Raw genomic sequence first — 21343 nt, 5'->3', positions numbered from 1 at the left:
TGAATGAGCTACAACTCATTAACTAAATGAGCAAACACAATATTATCAAAATTGATGATTGATGGAATAGAAATTAATTTACTAAAGTTAGCATTTTTATAATAGTCCTTGATGAGAACGATGTTTATTTAATGTCTCGGTTATTCCGTTTGTGTGCATAGGTTTTGGCCACCAAAGTGCTTTAGTTATTCCATCCATTAATCCATCACCTATAAGGATGTCAGAATGTAAGTATGTACATATATTCAGGGTGACAAGGCACGGAGACAGTGGTCCGTTGCAAATTGTTTCATGACGCCATTTTTATATAATGCTAAATATATTTCATGCAAGCCAACTATTTGACAGACTCGAAGCATCTATTTTTATGCGTAGTAATGACATGCATTATATTCATAGATCTTCACGATTATTCGAGAGTGACATATAGAGTTTCATGGTTTATTTGCTCATGATTGGGACGACCGTGGAATTGATTTATTGGGTTTCATAACGCACTTAGATTGCCAAAAATAATACAAATGACAAAGGATCTATTGTCCAGGAAAACGTGAAATATTTTTAATGAATCCAATTATTAAGATAAAATTGGTATGCAATGTGTAAAAATAAATGCACCGGACGCCCACCCACCACCACCCCCTTTAAGTACGTATACATTTATTGAGACGACAATTTTGATTTGTAACAACAGCAACACATTTAACAACAATAAGATCTACAGTCTAGGAATAATTGTACTATTTAAGAACTTCATTACAACACCAAAATACTTTTACGAGAACAACAATAAATTCACTATCGACTGCACAGACAGTCAACTTCATTTAAATTATGAACTGTATATTAACGAAAAAAACAATGTAATAATTTAAGGTGTGAAAATAACTGAACAATCTTTTTTGTATAAATGTATGCAGCTTTCGTTATTGGTCCAAAAAGCATTTGTTGACTTTGTGTGTGCGAACAATGAAATAATTAAGATATGAAATATACTAATTCTCTCCACTTGACCATCGTCCGTCTGAAAAAATCCAGTTGCGGCGTATAGAAAAACTTTTTAAAACGTTACATCAATATCATAAATATCAAATCAATTAACAAGTTTCTATCTGATTTGATCTACAACAAACATGACATGTTTTATTACATAAATATCTTAATTCTGTTATTACGACACATATGTATTTACATATGTGGTATTATGTAATACAATTACTCATATTGTCACAAAGTTACGCGTATATATTTTTACACCAATCATAGATTTATTACAGTAACATCATCAAATATTTGGACAATTATATGTTGTTCCTTGATGGATAGAATTTGCACTGGATGTTTGAAGCCAATTATGTATGCACTCTCCATGCAGATAATCAATATTACGAGTATTTGTATGTAGAATATATGTACGTTTTTACGAATTGGGTCTGTAAAGATCAATCTTTTAAATGGCTTAATTAAGTACTTATTATGACAAGAGACACAGAGCACACATATGTTTACCATCATTGTATATAGGAGATAAAACCATACACTTTTTTAAATATAGGACATTAATTTGCACGTGACGAGATATGATATGAATACGGATTAAGTTATAGCCAGCTACGAAACCCATTTTTTCCATAACTTGTGACAACCTCATCGTTTAATTCAATCGCGATATTATCTTCCCATTTGCATGCATTATTCTTTCTAAATTCCTGCCTTTTAGTTAAACCCCGCTGAGGTAAAGCATACAGTTCAGGTTCCTTTTGTCTTTCTTAATTCCAAAATAGCACCACTAGTGTAATGCATACAGCTTATTCCCAAATTCATAATCCGGCATACCTTTTCAAATTTATACTTCTAAATTTCCCATTATTACTTAAATCCGTTCCATACACATTGACAGATAGGAGAACTCATTAAGAGCGTTGTCATATCATTTAATCCAAAGGACTACATTTTTGAACTCCCAAATCGATAATTCAGATGTACATATGCACTAAATATACTGTTTGTTTGTATGTATCAAGTGATATAATTCCATTTAGAGAACAATAGTATCTCTCACTTTTATGCATTCACAGCAGATAGCCACCACAATTCATAATACGAGGAGGAGGAAGGTGATTAACCCTTTGTTATAATAATAATCTACGTTTCTATCAAATGGGTGAAGCAGGTACACGATCATGGTTTGATATTATTTTTTGGGACTTATGACTTTCACCAACAACAACAGCTTAATACATACTTTTGTAATACTCAACATGTGGTTACGACAAAAGCTAACAAGTAAGAACTTTCACTTTCTAGAACTATACGATTCAGTTATAATTCTTCATCTAACATTTAGATATTTATTTGATAGATACACCAAGACACGCTAATCTACTACGACGATAATAACACATCAAATCTAGTATGATACACATCCATATATATTTCCTAGCAATCCACGGGATTGCAGATTTCCTTTCGGCAAATAAAAGCTCCTTATAATGAGAATAATGCAGGTAATTTCTGTGGATCCAACTTTTCCTTTTATCAGCCTTCAACCTTCTCTTCTATACTTTTGTGTCTGTCATTTTTACTCGCTCTCTCTGAACAACTGCACAAAAACAGACCACAAAACAAACGAGAACTAGGTCAGATTTGTGACATTTGACTCTGGAAGCAGCTTAAGCTTAACTTCACGTATTAACTAACATGTCGTGTCTCTTTGTCTGGGATCCATCCAGTAAATTCTACAGCATTATAAAATGAAATAGCTAAATAAATATTAAAAACGACGAGATCATTGTTTCTTAATTTACACAATGTACCAACAGTGCAAGGTTTATGAAAACGAGTAACACATTTGGAATCGTGGAAATGCGTGAATGTAGTCGGCATATGTAAAGTTTGAACATATATTTATATTTCAGAGGAGGAAAAATAATATTCATGCCTAAGCCAGGAAACGGATTTGCTCCATTTCCGAAGATCAAAAATATTTGAGATAATGCGATCTGGACTTGTATGGTACAGCCAATTGTTTAAATTATGATAATTTTTGGTATTACGTCCACATCAAGGTTTTTGTACTTGGGGGGTTACTTGGGGATTAATTTGATGCTAATAGGGAGTAGGTCAGTTTAATTAATTTAAAAAATGATAAAAAGTCCGGACTTCGAGGAATCGATAAATTGTTACTTATTTTTTAACGTTGTCAAAAATAAAAGTATGTTGTTTGGTAAATATATTCGTGAAAATATGCAATGACATTTTATGAAATTTTGCTCTACAACCTGAAAAGTGACCACTCTGATCCTTATTCCAGTGATTACTTAGAATTTTATGCATATCACATTAAGGGGTCAATAACAAACTACATGTAAATAACAAACTCACATAGCGTACTCAATAGCGTATGAAATGTGGAGCAGGTCTCAAATTGCGATAAATATATGCAGATTTCAGGTATGCCTAAAAATAATAGGGATTTCGGGTTGTAGAACAAAAGTTGTGCATACTTCCACGCGCACATTTACCAAACAACATATTTTCACTCTTGACCACGTTAAAAGAGTAGCAATTTGTCGATTTCTCAAAGTCCGGATTTTTTAATTTTTTTAATCGATTAAACTGACACAACTTGTATTCGTATCAAATTAATCTCGAAGCAATCCCCCAAATGCAAAACCTTTCCTCCACATGAAACACATGCTGTAAAATAGTTTCATATCTGGACGTTTGTGGGATATGGTCCAGATTTTAAACAACGCTGTTGGCCCTGATCATACTTTTTTTCTCCTTGACATTTACAACCTGAGTGTGAACAACGGCTGCATCTGTACTCAATTGTCGCTTTGGTGGTGGTTGATTGGATGGATAATAGGGCCCAGATGTAGCTCGCAGTGCCCTCACGTGCTTTCCATGAAAGTGCCCATTTTTTGGTTGGTCTGGAATGACGACTCCGACCCCGGTCAGCTCACGAATCCGGACAGAATCTCCATTTCCACAACAGCTTTTCCCGTGGTGATGATGATAATGTTGCGTCTTAATACTGGACGTGGGTAGGGTTGACGACGTGGTGAAAGTCGACTGCCGACTCAGATGACGACACAACCACTGATTTCGTCTCTGACTGCCCACGGGACATCCCAATACTTTGAAGAACGCTTCCCGAAATTTGGAGCTCATCACGTTCTGCAAACACAGACGAGAGAATCAATGTCGGTAAAGGTTGACTAGGTCCCACGACTAACTAGAAACCGACGGAAAGAGTGATCGCTGCGATATCATCATCATTGTCTATTCCCTTTTTAAGTGCATTCCATTTGCATTTACATCCTGCGCCTTAATAATACGGGAAATAGCTGAAAAGTCGCTTTTTCTTTACGACTCGTAAAATAACTCGTTATAAATTATGGGACTTCATTTCATTCGAACTATAGTAAAATGTGTCAAATCGAAATATCTGCATATCATGCGACTTACGTAGAGAACTGGATTGATGCTGGAATTCAAGTAGAGCATAACTCGACAAAAGTAGAGAACGTTGTAGTAAAGCTCTTGCCCCATGCTTTCCACCCACGAGTCCGGAGCCAAGATGATGTACATTGTAAAAACTCGGAATGGGAGCAGACAGATGAAGAAAAAGAATACAACTGTTGCCAACATGATCACCACCTGCAAAATAAATAATTATCGACTCAATAAAAGATGCATATTTTACTAGAAAGTTGGTATTGGTTAGGATTTCTAGTATTTTTTAGGCGAGACGTGATACAAATCGCGATTGTAAGTCCAATTAATTTTTAGGGACATGAAGTTCTAATGAGCGTAGCAGTCGTATCGAAACCTTTTGTGGAAACAATACTCTTGGTGGAATCGCTGTTTGCTACAAGTTCGATGACCGGCTGTCAGTCACGGTCAGGGTCATGAAATATCAGACGCTTTGAAATTGGATTCGTCAATCACAACGTAGTAGATTGTATCAGTTCAAAGAAATTTTGAACACGAACCTACCACAAGATGATGTTCGGGTGGGTGAGTGAGGATGAAATGCGTATATCGCATATGTATGAAAGTGAGTTATTGGATGGCTTGTGATGAATGGTCTGTCGGAGGGGGAGGTATATGAAGGCAGCGAGATTTTGACGGGAGATCCAACATTTTTAAAGAAGACTGAGCTGAGCTGAATTTATTACCAATGTATCGAACCATACGAATTGTGACCAGTCGTACGTACATGTATCGCAAAACTGAGTTTTTATATTTTTTTTTCTTCTGAGGTCGATGCGGAAAATACATTTCTCCCATGAATCATAAATAATAACAAAAATTGGAACGTGTCCTTCTACTTGGAAATTGGAAAGACTCGAATGAAAAAGTTTCAAATCTAATTGGCAACTTCTACAATGAGCACAAAATAAATAAAAAATGTACACCAATCATGATTTCAATGGATCGAATTTATCCACCTAAATTACAATTTGACTGAATCAACGATGCAATAAACAAGTGATTTGCATGAGTGAGTCTCTTCATGTGGATGGGGAATATATGAGCAAAAGGAAAATCTTTTCATAGAGGAATGGAGTGAATACTGTGTAAAATTTATTCGTGGTGGCCTACCTGTCGCCGTGCCCTCATTGTTGGATGGTCGGGACAGCAGCGTCCGGCACCGGAAGGGTCGGACATGAGATTCTTGGAGATGACCCAGTACAGCCCGATGAGAGTGAGGAGTGGGAGGAAGAAGAAGATGACGATGGAGGAGAGAAAGTAAAGCTGCGCCCAGAAGTTGTGGGCTTGGGTGAGACAGGCGTTGTGGATCGACCTGTCAATGTAGCGCAGAGTTTTGTGTTGCGCTATTGCCAACATTGGGCTGGAAAAAACAAGGAAGGAAATAAAATAATGTTATTCTGAGCTCGTTGACGGTGATGGTGCAAAAATATGAAGATATTATTAATGTGAGGATATTAGTGCGGAAAGAAATATCAAGCGATCGGGTTACCTTGTCGCCACGAAGCCAATGATCCAAATAGCGATGCAGAGGGCGACCGCCCTGTGTTTCGTGCAAGTGTAGTTGGCACGCAGGGGTCGACAGATCGCGATATAGCGTTCCAAACTTATCGCCAGAATTGTCAGGACTGACGCGTGGGCAACTGACAATTCTGCAAATGGAACCAGTTTGCCTGCAAATAGAATCAAATACACCTTGCGTAAGAAATACGTATTTCATAAAAATGCAGATACATACGTGTGCACAATATTTGCATAATTTTCAGCTAGAATACATATATACATGCATAGATATGAAACACATGAATAGATTTGCCTCTGCTACAATCAACAATGTGAGGTGCTTCTAACTGGCAAAATTTGAGGGCTTATCTTTTTAGGAATGTCAAACTGGGTGACAAAGTAGTCTATTCATGATGAATGATGTGGACAAACATCGCCATCCTCAAGATAAACAAGACGTCATATGAATTTCTTTAAAAGTGACTAAAACTAACGTTTATACTATTTTGACGATTGCGAGGCAACAAACCCTCTTGATACTGGTTAACGAGCTGTTGTAGGTAGTTGTTCCGTTTTACAGATTAAATATACAGGTTTGTCAACAAGAGTATTATTTTTTATATTTTGAGTACTGGGATTCTGCCCGATCCTCTAAAAGCTTAAAATGTTTACTAAAACATATGACGTAGAAATCAGTGTAATTTATTGTTTTGTTCTTGTTTTCGACATGTGTTTAGAAAAATTGTCTGGTTAAAACCCGTCTGTCGATGTTAAGCACTTTAAAAGACATATATTCAAGTGCTGCTCGTGCCTTGTATTAAATTTTCTTTTATTGTTTATATATGAAATTGAGAGATGCAAAACATATATGCAATTAGTTTACGAAAGTAATAATCCCTATTCGTTTTCCATAAATCATAGGATAGTATTTAGGTCATTATCATTGTGACCTCATCATACGTCAAAGAGAACTTTCCTGCTTTAAAGTGCGGGTGGGAGTTGACTCTGTTAAATCCTTCATGATTGATAAAGGTGTTGCTTTGTCATGTTTGTGAAACAATTGACGTTAATTCGTACCACTGTCAAACACTAATACACAAGGTATTTCTGCGAAATAACAATATAATTTCGTATGTTCAGTCAGATTTAGTTGTCATCTTAGTTGGTGAAAATATTACGTAGTTAGGAATTTCTTCAACTGTCCATTCTAAATCCCGCAGTTAAACACCTCCTCGTTTCCCGATAGAAGTAATATTGTCCCGACTTGTCATAACAGATATAAAATTTGGGTGAAAGTTTTCACTTAATTCAGACATGTCCTTGTTTACACTACTTACAAGGACAAAGGACTATGCATGATTATCAAGTAAGTAATTGGTACATACGCCATATTTGATAGCATTCCAGCCCAACTTGTTGTTTTGATTCGTACTTTTGGACGAAAAAGATAATATACAAAGATATGAGACTTCTAGAGTAGTAATGAAATTTTGTAGTAATTCACCTCTGAGGCATGCCAGCCAGCAACCAGGTGAGCCTGATAAGTTAATGCAGTCAGTAAATAAACCGTTATGCGAAGTGAAAGATGGAAATTTAATTTAATTTTCATGAAATTTTCCACTCAAAGTGCTGATTAAATATAAAGGTAGGGCTCGTAACGCAGCATAGTAGAAGTAACAAGATGACTCGAGCGAGCAGTGCATGGCTGCCAATGTCCTCTGAGCAAAGAAAGTTCAGTCACGGTGAAAGTGAAAGTTGTCACCAAAAGTCCTTTCACTGCAGCCACCTCTCTCCAGTTACTCAACCATAAATAATTGGAACAATTGAATGCCGCCGCTATTACGGCGGTGTGGTAAGTGACCGAGCATTATATAACTCGACGCGCCTCACCCTTTTTTGTCCCAAGGTACAAATTGCATCAAAGCAGTGTGTCTACATGCAGGTCGCTATGCGTATCAATAATCTGCCATGAATTTGTTTCCCCTTTCTTTGGAAACTTGATATTGTCGGAAACTTATTAATTACACAAATTGGATTTTCAATTTGTCCTGTCCGGGATTCGTTGCAACTGTCACGCACACAGTGTCAACTCTTTATTTTGTTAATTGAACAACAAGACGGGGAATTCGTTGTAACTACATTGGAACACAGATTTAATAAGTGGTAAACCAGTCGGAGAGTGCTTTCACATTTTCGGTCTTCGCCATTAAGACGTGTTCTTGTAAGGTGATTTGTACTACGTAATTTGGTAAATTTTTTGCGAGTGCATTTGGCATGTTTTCCATACATTTTTGTAGCCACTTGTGTACCTTGAAAATAAGTCATTTAGTAAACACTTGTTCATTTCCAATAATTGAGCTTATCATACCTAATGTTAAATCATACGGTACACGGTAGTTGATCTTTTAATATGTTATTATTTTTCTGCAAAATTCTCTCCTACTTGACTTTGGTTTCTAAACTGACATTGAGTCACCCTATTAACCTTTCAAGTACAAGTGGTTTGTTTATTTGATGATCATCATCTTGCATCAATTAAACTCAAGGAACTTTGACTCGAAATCACCCCACAGCAACGTGATTCGAAGGGAGGTGTTATGGAGAAAGCAGGCTGAATAGCATATTGTACGAGTGGTAATTAAGTAGTAAAAAAGAACAAACATTGACTCAACAATGTAATCATGCCCTTGTTCCGGAAACAAGCACTTGAAGGGAAATTTGATCACTTGAACTGGTTTATGACTAATATGTATAGTAAGTTTAGTATACGGCATAAATCGACATGGTGTACAGTAATTTTACAAGAGAGCCGTATCACGAGCCAACTTCATGATTTCATGTCTTCAGCACTTACAAACTTCATCATCATCCTTCCGGCGGTTTTCTCCAAGACCGTGAAACCAGCTTCGGTGGTCTGGTTACATTGCACATTACATTGTTTTATCCTAATAATTTGGAGGTTACATTATTGTGCGGTTGATGCGGAAGACCAAGCGTTAGAGGGTTAACTAAAGTGATACTTGCGGAAATATGAAATACCATCGGCATAGACGAGGCAATATGTCTCATAGAAATGTATGTTCCCATGCATAGTACTCATGTTTCCTCAACATGCATTCCTTCCTACCCGGCTGACGAGCTTTTCCTTTTCACGGTAATTTAACTCCATTACAGGAACAAAGATCTTGAGCACGAGTTGACTGAGTGAAACTTGAGATTTATTCGCTCAGAGATAGATAGGCAAACATACACGAAACATGCATATGCACATTTCCTCCATCCTCTTCAAGTCACACTTCTACAATGACTTTGAACTTGAGGGAGTTGAATCGATTAATCATTTCCCTTGAAGGTACTGATGAGATTAAGTACATAAAATAAATGTGGAGGGCCCGAGACGAACAAAGTGTAGGTTCTTTTGTACTACATAATAGTGCATGGTGATGAAACATTCACACAGACAACGAGACTCGTTTGCACTAATATGCAACAAAGGGAATGGGTTATTCGATACCACAGCCAGGTTTCACACTTGTACAAACTGCATACTCCTCTGCCTGCCCGAATACTATGTTGTACTACATTTTCCTTCATGATTCTCAGACAAAAACTACCAAAAGCACCTTTCATGACACTACCTTTGCTTTGTTTTCGAGTTAAAAGCTTGAGGACATCAAGGTGCACTCATTCCATTGGATATTATGGGAAAAGTCCATATATTTATTCACTGATCTCGTTCAACTCGCCACTGAAGGAACATCAAGGGAGAAATCTGAGATGAGATCGACTCCTCGCGAAAGGATTATTAAACTACAAATTAATTTATACACATCCCGAAAGAATAGTTTCAAGCTTCACTAACTGGCGAACTTTACTGAACTTGTTTCCAAAATCAGGATTCCCTGGACTTTGGAATGTTAGAGAGTAAAGTTCATTCACAGCTCCCCACAGATATCTATGTACATTTGCACACAAGGATGCATGCATGTAACAAGCAGACGTGTGCTCTTTTGCAGAATTTTACTAAAGGATAATCACTTCTTTTGTTGAGCCAACTAACTCGAAGTATCCATCGTAAGAGGCTCCTTATTTGTGATGCGACGTGAAAGTTAGTCTTGTGTCTTACCGGTAATGTGGCATCCACCACTATTTACTACAGTCAGTCGCATTAGAGGAGGACAAGAAAGAAAATGTCTGTCTTATCCAAACATACATAAATAAGAATGGAATCCCACTTTGCCGACTTTGTCAGATGAGATGCACATTGTTCCTACGTACGTACGTACATATGTCCGTGTGCTATTGTTGCCGTGTCAAGCGTTACGCGAAGAGAAGAGATCCGCATTTTCTATTCTTCCTCTCATTACACACATGCAATCCAAGTGTAAATAATTCTGACAAGATAAAGAATCCTTCCAGCCAGCTTGAGTAAATAAATTATCCGAGTGGAATCAAATGCCGGTGTGCATTGGAATGAATGGATAAGGAGCGTTTAGTCAGAATATCATTATTGAAATCAATTTCTTTCCAGATACGGGAAAAGTTTTTCTAAACCTGTGTGAAAGCTATGCTATTGTGCTATTGGACTATGCTATTGTTGTAAAGTTTGAAGTACCTAAGTAGCCTTTGGAATAATGATAAACGTAACAATATTATCAAAAAAATGACTTGTGAGGTCGATAATTTGTAGGAAACTAATTTCATTATTTGTATGTAGAATGAATCCTCTTGAATGAATGAATCCATTGAATTATGACTGGCTCAACTCTCTTGTGGCTGAGGAGTTAATTTCTAAATGACATGTACAGTTTACAGTGTGAGTGACCAACATCTGGGTGGTCACAAATCGTGGTAATACAAAAAGGTGTGATATCATAAAGTATAATGATCTCTCTGATATATGATGATATCGACTTGTGTCAAATTCAATTGTTATTTTTAATCAATTTTTATAGCTGGAGTACAAAGTGTACAAATGCATTCCTATGCATGCGGTACACATATGAGGAGAGTTTGACACTGACAGAATGACAAATTGGATATGTTATAGTACTTGTATCAAGAAAATTGCATTTTTGCAAAGGCCTGAATGCAAACAGCTTAGCGTGGGGCGCACATTAAAAGGGGTGTGGCGGGCTCAAACGGGTTCATGGAATAAAACCCTTCCTCATTGTGCTAGACTCACCTAGAACTACATTTCCAAATGGCATCAACATCTGGCATTCTTTCCGTGACAAGCTCTCCTCCTTAGCAAGAAGTGCAAACGAAACATTTTTGCGTAATAATAGACCTATTCAAACCCCTCCTGATGTCGAGAATTTTGAATAGTGTGCCGACTTCATCGGCTCGTCCTTTTATGTTAATAGTAGCCAGCTGTAAAAATAAAGCACTCTTTTGACCGGCAGGAATCTATGTTGGCCTGTCTACCACTGATATTGATATGCTTTGATGGAACGCTTTACTTTGTCTTTCCTTTCGCCGTCCAGATACGCCCGTCAAAGTCTGAATCATCATAATCACAAACGTCTGACTGAATATCGTAGTACAAATTTCAATTGTGATTTGGTCTGATGATGAACTGCTAACAATGGCGTTGAATCGTACAAAATCCACTAGGAAAGCATGACCTAATTAAAACATATGTACAAACCGTAGACAAAGATTATAATACGCGAATTATATTGAATTGTAATAATGCGACGAAGTAGACAAGGAGCCTACTGCACCAAAACTGCGTAAGCCACGTGGAATTGTCCCTTCCAACAAAGGAAGAATGAGCTTATGACCTCCTAATCTGAACCAAATACCTGAATTTGAAGGAGAAAAGCCTCATCACGAACTCATCATTCCAATTTCTCCGAGAGATATGCGTTCGTTTACGAAATTTGTATGACATTCTCCTTTCCGGATATCTAGCCCCTGTTGATTTGGACCACTTTCAGACCGAGTATTATAGCGTACGCAATAAATCTGGATTTCACAAATAATAGGAAAACCAATCCCGTTGAGCCGCAGCCGGATCTCTCTCCTCAAAGGTTCACGATCATCAGAATAAAACGGCCATCAATGCGTGTTGTACAATGCGTAATTGCGTGAGCACAATGCCTCCGACATGGGATAACAATAACGAGAGAGAGAAGCCCTGTGTCTGAGATAGAAGGTCTTAAAATGTTGGAAGTGCTAAATCCAAATATTTCTTGGGAAAGAAAGGGGAATTTCCGCAATAAGCGTGCATAACCATCTGGTCGGCATCCATGACTTATTCGCCATTGATCCATTCGAACGAAACTGCTTTCTTCGCGTGTGTAGTTCCCAGCCAGTCGATCCTTCTTCATTCAAACCTTCAGCATAATTGCCTAGAGGAAGCGAGCGAGAGAATGTGACAGGGATCTAATAAAATGAAAAATAACATTAAACGTCCACGATGACGAGACCATGCAGAGTTCGGTTTTAAATTAAAATTCGAATTTCCTGAAATAACTAGCATGCTGATGATGGTGCCGTGAGTTGTGAGGGTTAATTTTACAATGTCAGTTTGTACTACTCAACCGGAAAGAGTGAAGAGAGACATAAGGTACATACAACAACAAGGAATTTTTCACTCTCAACTAAATAAACGTTCATTTGCATTGTCTAGCCGACTCGACTCGTTAAAATCTGTTGTCTCTTTAAGTAGTTACATAACGTATGTAACTATTTAGCAGTACGACACACAGCATTTCATATTACACAAAACCTTACAAAAATTTATTGTCCTACATTGAAATAAGATGAGTTAAAAAATACTTGAACATAAAAAAACAACAAATATTTTCAGGAAGTCTTTCTTATCTGTGATTATTCTCGCACCAGCCCCACTTTTAACCCTTGTTGTACTTATTTAACATAAGTACAGATATGCTCCACAACTACTATTGCTATGTTTATTTTCAGTTGGTTGTACTCCCAACTCGAGCGACCATTCGTCAACGCAGATAAGAGAGAACATTTGCATGATTGGGAATAAAGGGAGCTTTTAACATTAAACTCTTAAAACATCTCATTGCAGTGCATTCCGTTATTAATCAACATTCAAAACAGCGCTGCAGATTAGAATCCAAATAACGAACACTGCTCAAGTCGTCGTCGGTGTCACGATGACAAAGTATTTCGCTACTTGTCGTCATGCAGGCTACATTTCACAACCACAAAAAGCCAAGCTCCAAAAATACCATTGCTTTTGTGGTTCTTCGTATTCAAGAAACCTTTCGTCGTCGTCAACATGATCGGCAACTGCTTCACAAGAGCGTCCAAAACAGAATATGTTTGTTGCGCCCAGTAGTTGTGCTCAATCTTCGTGGACACTTTATTAAGCTTTCCTCCTCCTTCGCATCACTCACTCTGAAAATTGTTCTAATTGAACATTGAACTTTTCTCGGTCGAGTGAGTGAGCGGTGCAAAACTGTTTTCAACAAAACAAATTTTAAATAACTTGTTCTCCTCGGAAGCGAAGGTTTGTTTAACTGCAGTTGATTCGTATTCAACTTATTTGTAAAATGTGTGAAATGAAAATAATGAAACAACTCATTTCATACGAATTGCATGCACTGCATGATAAATCCTCAAAAACTTCCTCCTTCGTCCATCTTTCCGCAGCACGTTCTCCGCATCCAACGTGCCTAAACTATTTTATAACTTTCACCCTTAATTTAACCATTACTTGAGTAAGTTCGGTTGCAAATCGTTCAAACTTTAACTGGAAGAAGCTGCATGGTTCAAAAAGTTGCCTCCTCCGCAAATGTGGGAGGTGTGGAACGAAACGAAATGCCATGAATGAGTCAGTTCTTTTGGATAAATTTAACCTAAAGTTTCTATTGAAAATTTAGATTGAAGAGCGAGGATGGTCGATATGCAGCGAGATGTTGTATTATTTGTAGAATCGCCATTCATTTCAACCTCTCCACATTAATTGACCCCTCTTAACCAAGACCAATGATGTGGAATTGGAATTCTCACTGTGTTCATAAAGTCTGAATAATAAATATGTATGGCGACTTTAGAGTCTGAAAATATGCCACCTGACCTCGGACATAGCGCATATTAATTTAATTTCTGACAACTTTTCTTCATGCAGCGTGGGATTCGGGTTACATATTTATTTTACTGACAAACTGTACATAATATGTTTTCATCACGCTCAATTTCAAAACATTTTGTGCACCCTTTCCGAAAAAAAGTGCATCTGCCATAATAAACGTCTTGCATCGCATGGAGCCGATACTATTAAACCGTTATAATTTTATTTATACTTATTTTTAAATATGTCTCTCTAAACTTGGTCCATTGCACTCATGTGCAAAGTGATGGAAAACAGAGTGCGAAAAATGGTACAAATCGGTACGAGTACAAAATTCTGGTGGGTTGTATGTACATATTGCCATTTGCCATCATAGCAATCAGCCGAATGGTTAGTATCCATCCACTCATGCATCAAGTTCTTTGAGAATTCGAAACCTACATTGGTGCATTTCCTTTTTCAATGGTTGTGCATCTTGAAGTTAATGTGGAGTGAATTGAGTCAGTCCACCAGTCATTTCTTTCTTCTACTTCTAGTTTTTTCTGCCTAGAGTTAAATTTGGAACTTGCTATTTGTTTACTTTTATTTCCCTAAACAAACGCAGGGCTTGGATGGACGTATTACTGCGAAAAGTAGTTTGCCTTGCCGACACAGTACCCTCCTGTAACTGGTCCAGATTTGTTTGGACATTCACCTTTTATATTTTTACGTTTGCTTATTTGAAATGAAGAACCAGTAGGCCAACGAGTATGTGCTTAAATATGTAGTATTTGGTAGGTATTTATGTTGTTGGATTAAAACGGGTAAATTCCTGGGTAGATTAAAAAGAACTTTTTCACATGGCGGAGATATGCATCAAGTGCAAATAATTATTAGCATCTGGAACTGGGGCAAATCATCACGTAATGCATAATCGTGTAAGCAATTACATTGCTAAGTAGCACAACGCGTAAAAGCTTGAGAAAGCTGTTTGTTTGGTGTCAAGTTGTTTGCGCCCCGAACAACTCAACATTATCGAGAAGACGCAGCCATGGTGAAGCTGCCAACAATTCGGGTTGGTGGTTGAGACTTCATTTTTTTTAAAGTGACGCAAGATTAGACAGGTCCTTGGGGGGTTGAGTTCAAAATATGGTGTTCTGTCATTCCTCGTGCTTTGGGAGTAAATTATGCAACGCATTGTTTAACAGACATCCGTCTTGTAACGGCATATTTATTTGAAATGTCAGAAATATTCGAGAAAATCGATACCTGATGCAACCAATCTTGCTGGAACCATACATACACGTTCTCTACTCCATATAACAATGCAATAGTTGCAGATTTACTGCAAAACTTTGACTTTCAATCATGTAGTAACTGGTTGAGTAGGGTCAAGAGTTCATTTTTTACACGAAAAGAGTGGTTTTACGAGGAACGCACATGGATGCTGATCGAAAATTGTTGTCACGAAATGAGACCAAGACGCAGACTGTTAAGAAATTGGGATGAATCTAACCGCACGCCAAGTTGAAAATACGTTTCATAACATCTTATTGTTGCAAAGACTGACACACACAACAGATGGTTGGTACTTGGTAGACCGCTAAACCATCGCCCCTCAGAGTGAAAGTATTTTACTTTCACTTTGGCAAAACTTTTTTGTTTCTTCCCAATTTCTTGTAGTAACTCAGAAATCTTATATCGTAAAGTGCCGTAATGATTACTTTCTCAACAACAACAATCGCCATAAAAGAGTATGTGATGCACTCTTGTAATTGGACGTTTATTCAAATTTTCTTACGAAGCACATACAAATATGGAGGGAATGGAAAAGGACTCCGTTAGTTCAATTGAAATTGAGTCGTGTTACATTATTTCGGATTACCCAATTAGCCCGGCCGGCATGCTGTTACTTTTGAGATTTAAATCTGACTCCGACGCTCTCTAACTTTTGGAATCCTATTTCACGCCACTGCAATGAATCTGGACCCACCACAACTCCAAATTAATTATGTTTGCAAAGTTAGCAACCTCAATCCCCCCCGAACCAAAACGTTATGCATGCTTGCCAGCCAGCCAGGCTGGCTAGTTGGTTGGCTTGACGAGCCCGAAAATTGTGGGGAATGGGAAAGGAAAACTTTTAATTCGGAGGGGAAACATAATCTGGTTAACGTCTGGCTTTGATAAAGACTTTATACAATTGGCATGGAGTTATCTTGTTAAGCATTGTAATTTATATGTCTTGAAGGCGCATTGATTCTCGACTGATTCTTCGTCATCTCGTTATGTATGTAGTAATGTAGTTACATGCACAATAGAAAGTACTGGTGTTGGTCTCATTATCCGTTTGCTCAGTATAATTACCATCAAGGTCAAGCGAGAGAGCGTCAACGGCCTTATCTAGGATGAAAGTACGAGTTAACTCTATGTGCATACATACGTATAATATGAATTCATGGTCAAGGACATTTCTTTCCAAATCACCGAAGCGAGCAACTTTTGTACAGAATTTTGCAATTCGAATCGTCCACATTATGTTATTCTGCTTTTTAATAATGTTTTGTCTTTCAAAGGAATGGCACTGATTTCAGAATTTTAATAATATATGTTCATCCAAGGACGCAATATTATCATTATTATTGCTATGTCCACTTTTGCGATAACAACTGTATGCTCGACTAGATCGAGGAGATTCGCAGAAAACGCCATGAAATCGCAAAATGGCATCATTATTGAGCTTGCGAAACATAGTTAAGCTGACAAAAGACGGATGAACTCTGCTTCCTTATTGTGCAAACAGAAAAATGAAAAAGCATCCCACTCTATGCAGTAGTCATGTTTTGCTAAAGCGAAGATTTTGCCTTGGGTGGTACATTATTCAAGAGGAAGCCAGTTGAAGTCGTCGTATTGAGTTGATCAAAGTAACCCAATGAAAGTACATACATGCGAAATGGGCCTGTCTGTCGTGAAGTCTATCTACTCAGAAAATTGGTCAAGGAAGGAATGCAGATGTGTGTAGTATTGCATATTATTGCACAGTGGAATGGAAGAAAGGACTCCAAAGGGAAAAAAGGAGAGACATGATATTGCAATCATCTCATGCTTCAAATCCAATCCATCTATTCAGCAAAGTCGAAACTTGCATCTTTGTTTTCTTCTTCCGTTTTTATGTCGCAAGTTATTCCAACAAAGAAATGGAGGACCAAATAACCAGTACCTATTGTACATATATACGTAAAAGGAAAGTCCTGCCAGGAATTTTAGCATGGTCCTTGTGTTGGTAGTGATCTTTACGATCCGGATCGGACCGCCAGTTTGGTCTGGATTGATTTGATATGTAATTCGAACTGATACCAAAATTTCGATCGGGTCCGGTCCGTGAACCCGAACCGATTTCTTCAGATTTCGGTCTGACCGAAAATTACAAATTGCTTATATGCGTGGAAATAAAATTGGCATATTTTATAATGTATGCAGAATTAAATACTTGGCATAATATTATATTTCGGTCCGATCTTAACCCGGCGGATCGGTCCCGGTTCCGTCCTGTTTCGGATTACCAATTATTTTTCCATCCGGTCCTAATTTTAGAATTTTCCGGCCCGGTTCCGGTCCCGGATTAGCGAAAATCCGGATAGCTCCTATGTGGGTGTAAGACCCGACAAAGTGATGCTCCCCATAAATATATATGGAGAGTGAGTGAGTGACAGAGAGACGCGAACGGGGAGCAAGGGCAGAAAAGAGACTTCTCAACAAACAAACAACAACGGAGCCGATGTCCGACCAGCGTACTCAATCAGTGTTCAATGGTTCAAGACGAGAAAGTATAACGTGGAAGATGTAAAGCGCAGAGTGCAGCCGGGATTGTCGTAAGAGTGGAAAGTAATCTACTAAATGACTCTCGACAAAATGCTTACCAACAACGAAACTAAATAGCCTGACCCATACATACGACGACGACGTCAAGTCAAAACTCACCCACTTTTGACTTTCTCCCAAACTAAGCTGTTCCACCCAAAGTTTGAGGATTTAACCTGCTTTCACGGTTATCTGCAGTCAACAGCCTCCTTTCATAGAGGAACTTAAATGAACATTTATGAAGACGTGCCAAACCAAGAATTCACGGCCTGAAAAGCACCAGCTCCTGCTACACACATACAACTCCTCTCGTTCGTACCTACCTATTTTCTATACCAATCTTGCAAAGCCAAATTTTGGTACGAAAAGTAAGTGGTATTGTGTAAGAAGGTGTGGCTATAGATCAACCGTCGTGGTCACAGGATAACACGCGGAATCACGGTGCACACGGCGTGCTACTCGTACTCTTAAAATGCAAATGTGTTGCGATCCAAGCCCCACACACATGGTTGACACGAGGCTTGTTTTTTCACCACACACCTCAATTCAATTTTCACAGAACTAAACTCCACCTAAAAGCCAGATGAAATTATTAGCACTCGAGAGAGTGGAGGAGAGTCTACGCTAAGAAGATGTCAACTTGCATTTGGCGAATAGGTGAAAATCTAGTTAAATGTTCATCGGACCATGACCCTCTCCACCACTGCTTCCCTTCACCACCTCTACAGGTAAATAACGATGAAAATGCATAAATTTGCGGTAGCTGAGATCGATAATAACAACCAAGTGGACACGTTGCTACGAAGTCTGGATGTAGGTACGGCAATACCTCCAGGCAAGATGTGTACACTCACGAGGGGACAACATGTACTATCAATGATGATAACCTGTCAGCAACCCTAACCACTACAACACTTTTGCCCAGAGAGAGGACACCTAATGCATTTGGATAATTCAATTAAGGTATAATTGAGAGGGAGTTGAAGTGATTAAAATATAGTGTGACTACAAAGCAGTTCTTATGAGCTCCCTAATGGAGGCACTTTTCCTGTCCCACTTTATTAAAACCCAAGCTTCGTCTTGAGAATGACCTTCAGAGTGTCGTTGGCCCTGCCATTGACAGTGAATTCGAATGCGTACATATTTATTCCATTGCAGCCCCAGGAACACTGGAGGCGATATGAGCATCTCGTTTTAAAACGTGCATGTTATGAACCCATTAACAACGGAGGCACCATTGTTATTGAGCGTGTTTGTTGTTGACGTCCTTATTATTGGTCGTGAGACACATTCTCCTTATAACTTTATTGTTGTCAACCTTACGTGAAATTTTTGTCACTTGTCAAGAAAAAAGCTGGATAAGCGCAAAATTTTCAACAGCTCAACAGAGATACACACACACATGTGTATCTCTGGTGTGAGTGAGAGGTGAAAACAGTGGGAGATGAAAACGTAATTACGTTAGTGATGAGACAGTCCGGAAATGACAAGTGTCACGAGTTAAATTAGCCAAATCAGCATTAGTGTCAGTAACTGGATAGAATCTGTGTATCTCATAAAAATATAATTCCAACGAGGCCACGAGTTCGAAACTTCAAGGATATTCTTACTGGTTTATATACGAATCTGTAGGCCGTTGTCTATAATTATTACGGGTATTCCCAATTCCTCGAGAGAAAATGAGGAAATTCACTCAGCGTGATGAATCCTGCTGATTGTCAGCAGCAATAAAAAGTGTGCTTAGAAGAAACTTGGTCATCATCCATGCGTTCATTTCAATCATTTAATTCCTGTATAAAGGTGGTCTCACTCACTTTATGCCTTTGAAAGTTTTGAATGCATCCGCCTGCTTAGTTTACAATCCTTCGCATCGTTACTTGGATTACTTTCGTCCGAAGCTCTCAGACTCTGAGTCTTGAGCATAATACATATTTATTCTTAGTAGAAAGAATTTTCGTGGGTGAACCAAATGTCTGCAATTCCCGGATTATGGAAATTTCAATCCCCATTTGGATGCGGACCACTGCCTCCTGGAAATGTCTTAAGTACGCTGTGCCGTGCTTGATATAGAAATTTATCAAGTCAGGAAAGCCGACAGATGCTTCTAAAATTAAAACCTTTTAATATTAGAAACTTTAGAGTCTTGAGGTAGGACCGACCGACACTTTATGGAGAACTCTTTCACTCCTTCCTAATAACTCGACAGATTTCTCCAGTAGCACTTGCATAAACCTGTAAAGCTGGCTGAAAAACTTCTTCCTGGAGAGAGCAGAATTTGCAACCCAGATTAGAATAAGGAATAAAAGTGTCAGTTTCTCCCACCGCCTCCATTTGTTTGAGGATTTGAACACAGCAAGAGGACAAACTGGTTGCTCAACCATTTGTAAAATGTACGATGTCACGAGAATATAATCTGCACCGCTTTGTATTGCAGTCATACTATTGTCATTTATTGCCACTTACACGTAAAGCCCATTGGTAATAGTTGCAAAAATATTGCAAATTTCTGTAGTTTTGCCTAGCTTAATGAGAGATTATGTATATCCATAAAGTCGCTTTATGCACATTGCAACTTGTTGGTTGCTTCAGGAATGTTGAGGTAGTCACAATCTTAAAAGTTACCTACCAACTAATGGCACAATTAAATACTGGTGATTTTGAGCTTTCCCAAAGGCAGAGTCACGCTCATGGTGCCGACCGACGCTTAATTCGCCAGCTCAAAACTGCCAATTTCACCGTACAAGTAAACAAGAGTCGAGGGATGAGCGCTGTTGTCACGTCATCAATCACAGTCAAAACGGAGGATTACTCGACTTCTAACCCGCCTTTGAAAGGATTTCCATTTACTTCTTTTGCTGCGCATTTGAGTTCATGTCATACGAAGTCTGCTTCTGCTGTCGACTTCACACATTCGACTTGGTTTTGTGTCATGATGAGGAGCTGGTTGTTGTTAAGGTTGAAGCAATATGGCAAACAAAATGGGCGACAATTTTTCATCCGAGAAATTGTGAATATGCTTCAAAATAAATACGCACAACGTCGTAAATCACAGTGTTGTTTGTGCACAAATCAATCAACTTCCATAATGAGTCAACTCCATAATCCGCAGGTTTCAAGCGAGTGCATAGGGCTGCTGTGGCGAAGATTAATGACTTGAGGCCACTACCTTTTTGAACAATCCATCCCCAAAAAGTCAACTTTTTAAAGGCAAAAAAATATCCTCTCATTGTCTGCACGTCTCATTGATAACTATCAGAATTCTTTTAAAATCATGATTTGTTTGATATTCATAATTTGAAAATGCAAAAAGTCTCTGAAAATCTCTGAGCCTGGTGGACACATTGTTGTCAAACAGGATTTTGACTTTACCCAAATCCAACAACTATCCAAAAACTTTGTGAAGATTTTTTCCCCATCAGCATTTTCTACTTTAAGCCTTCCCGAGCA

At 38.2% G+C, this 21343-nt stretch overlaps 1 protein-coding gene across 1 annotated transcript in view; it reads right to left on the bottom strand.

Annotated features, from left to right (window-relative positions):
* Window positions 1–639: 639 nt before the first annotated feature.
* The window catches only part of LOC110850972 (growth hormone secretagogue receptor type 1), a 38681-nt gene continuing 17977 nt past the window's right edge, over window positions 640–21343 (bottom strand). The window contains exons 3-6 of the mRNA XM_022098586.2: window positions 5993–6173; window positions 5614–5863; window positions 4474–4665; window positions 640–4182 (exon numbers count right to left, since the gene is read on the bottom strand). Of these exons, the coding sequence (XP_021954278.2) occupies window positions 3748–4182; window positions 4474–4665; window positions 5614–5863; window positions 5993–6173 (1058 nt within the window). The 3' untranslated portion in view covers window positions 640–3747. The remainder of the gene's footprint in view (window positions 4183–4473; window positions 4666–5613; window positions 5864–5992; window positions 6174–21343) is intronic.

Source organism: Folsomia candida, unplaced genomic scaffold (assembly GCF_002217175.1).
Source record: "Folsomia candida strain VU population unplaced genomic scaffold, ASM221717v1 Fcan01_Sc006, whole genome shotgun sequence".
In the NCBI taxonomy this organism is placed as follows: Eukaryota; Metazoa; Arthropoda; class Collembola; order Entomobryomorpha; family Isotomidae; genus Folsomia; species Folsomia candida.
The sequence above is the reverse complement of the archived record's forward strand: the minus strand, read 5'-3'. Positions and strand labels throughout refer to the sequence as shown.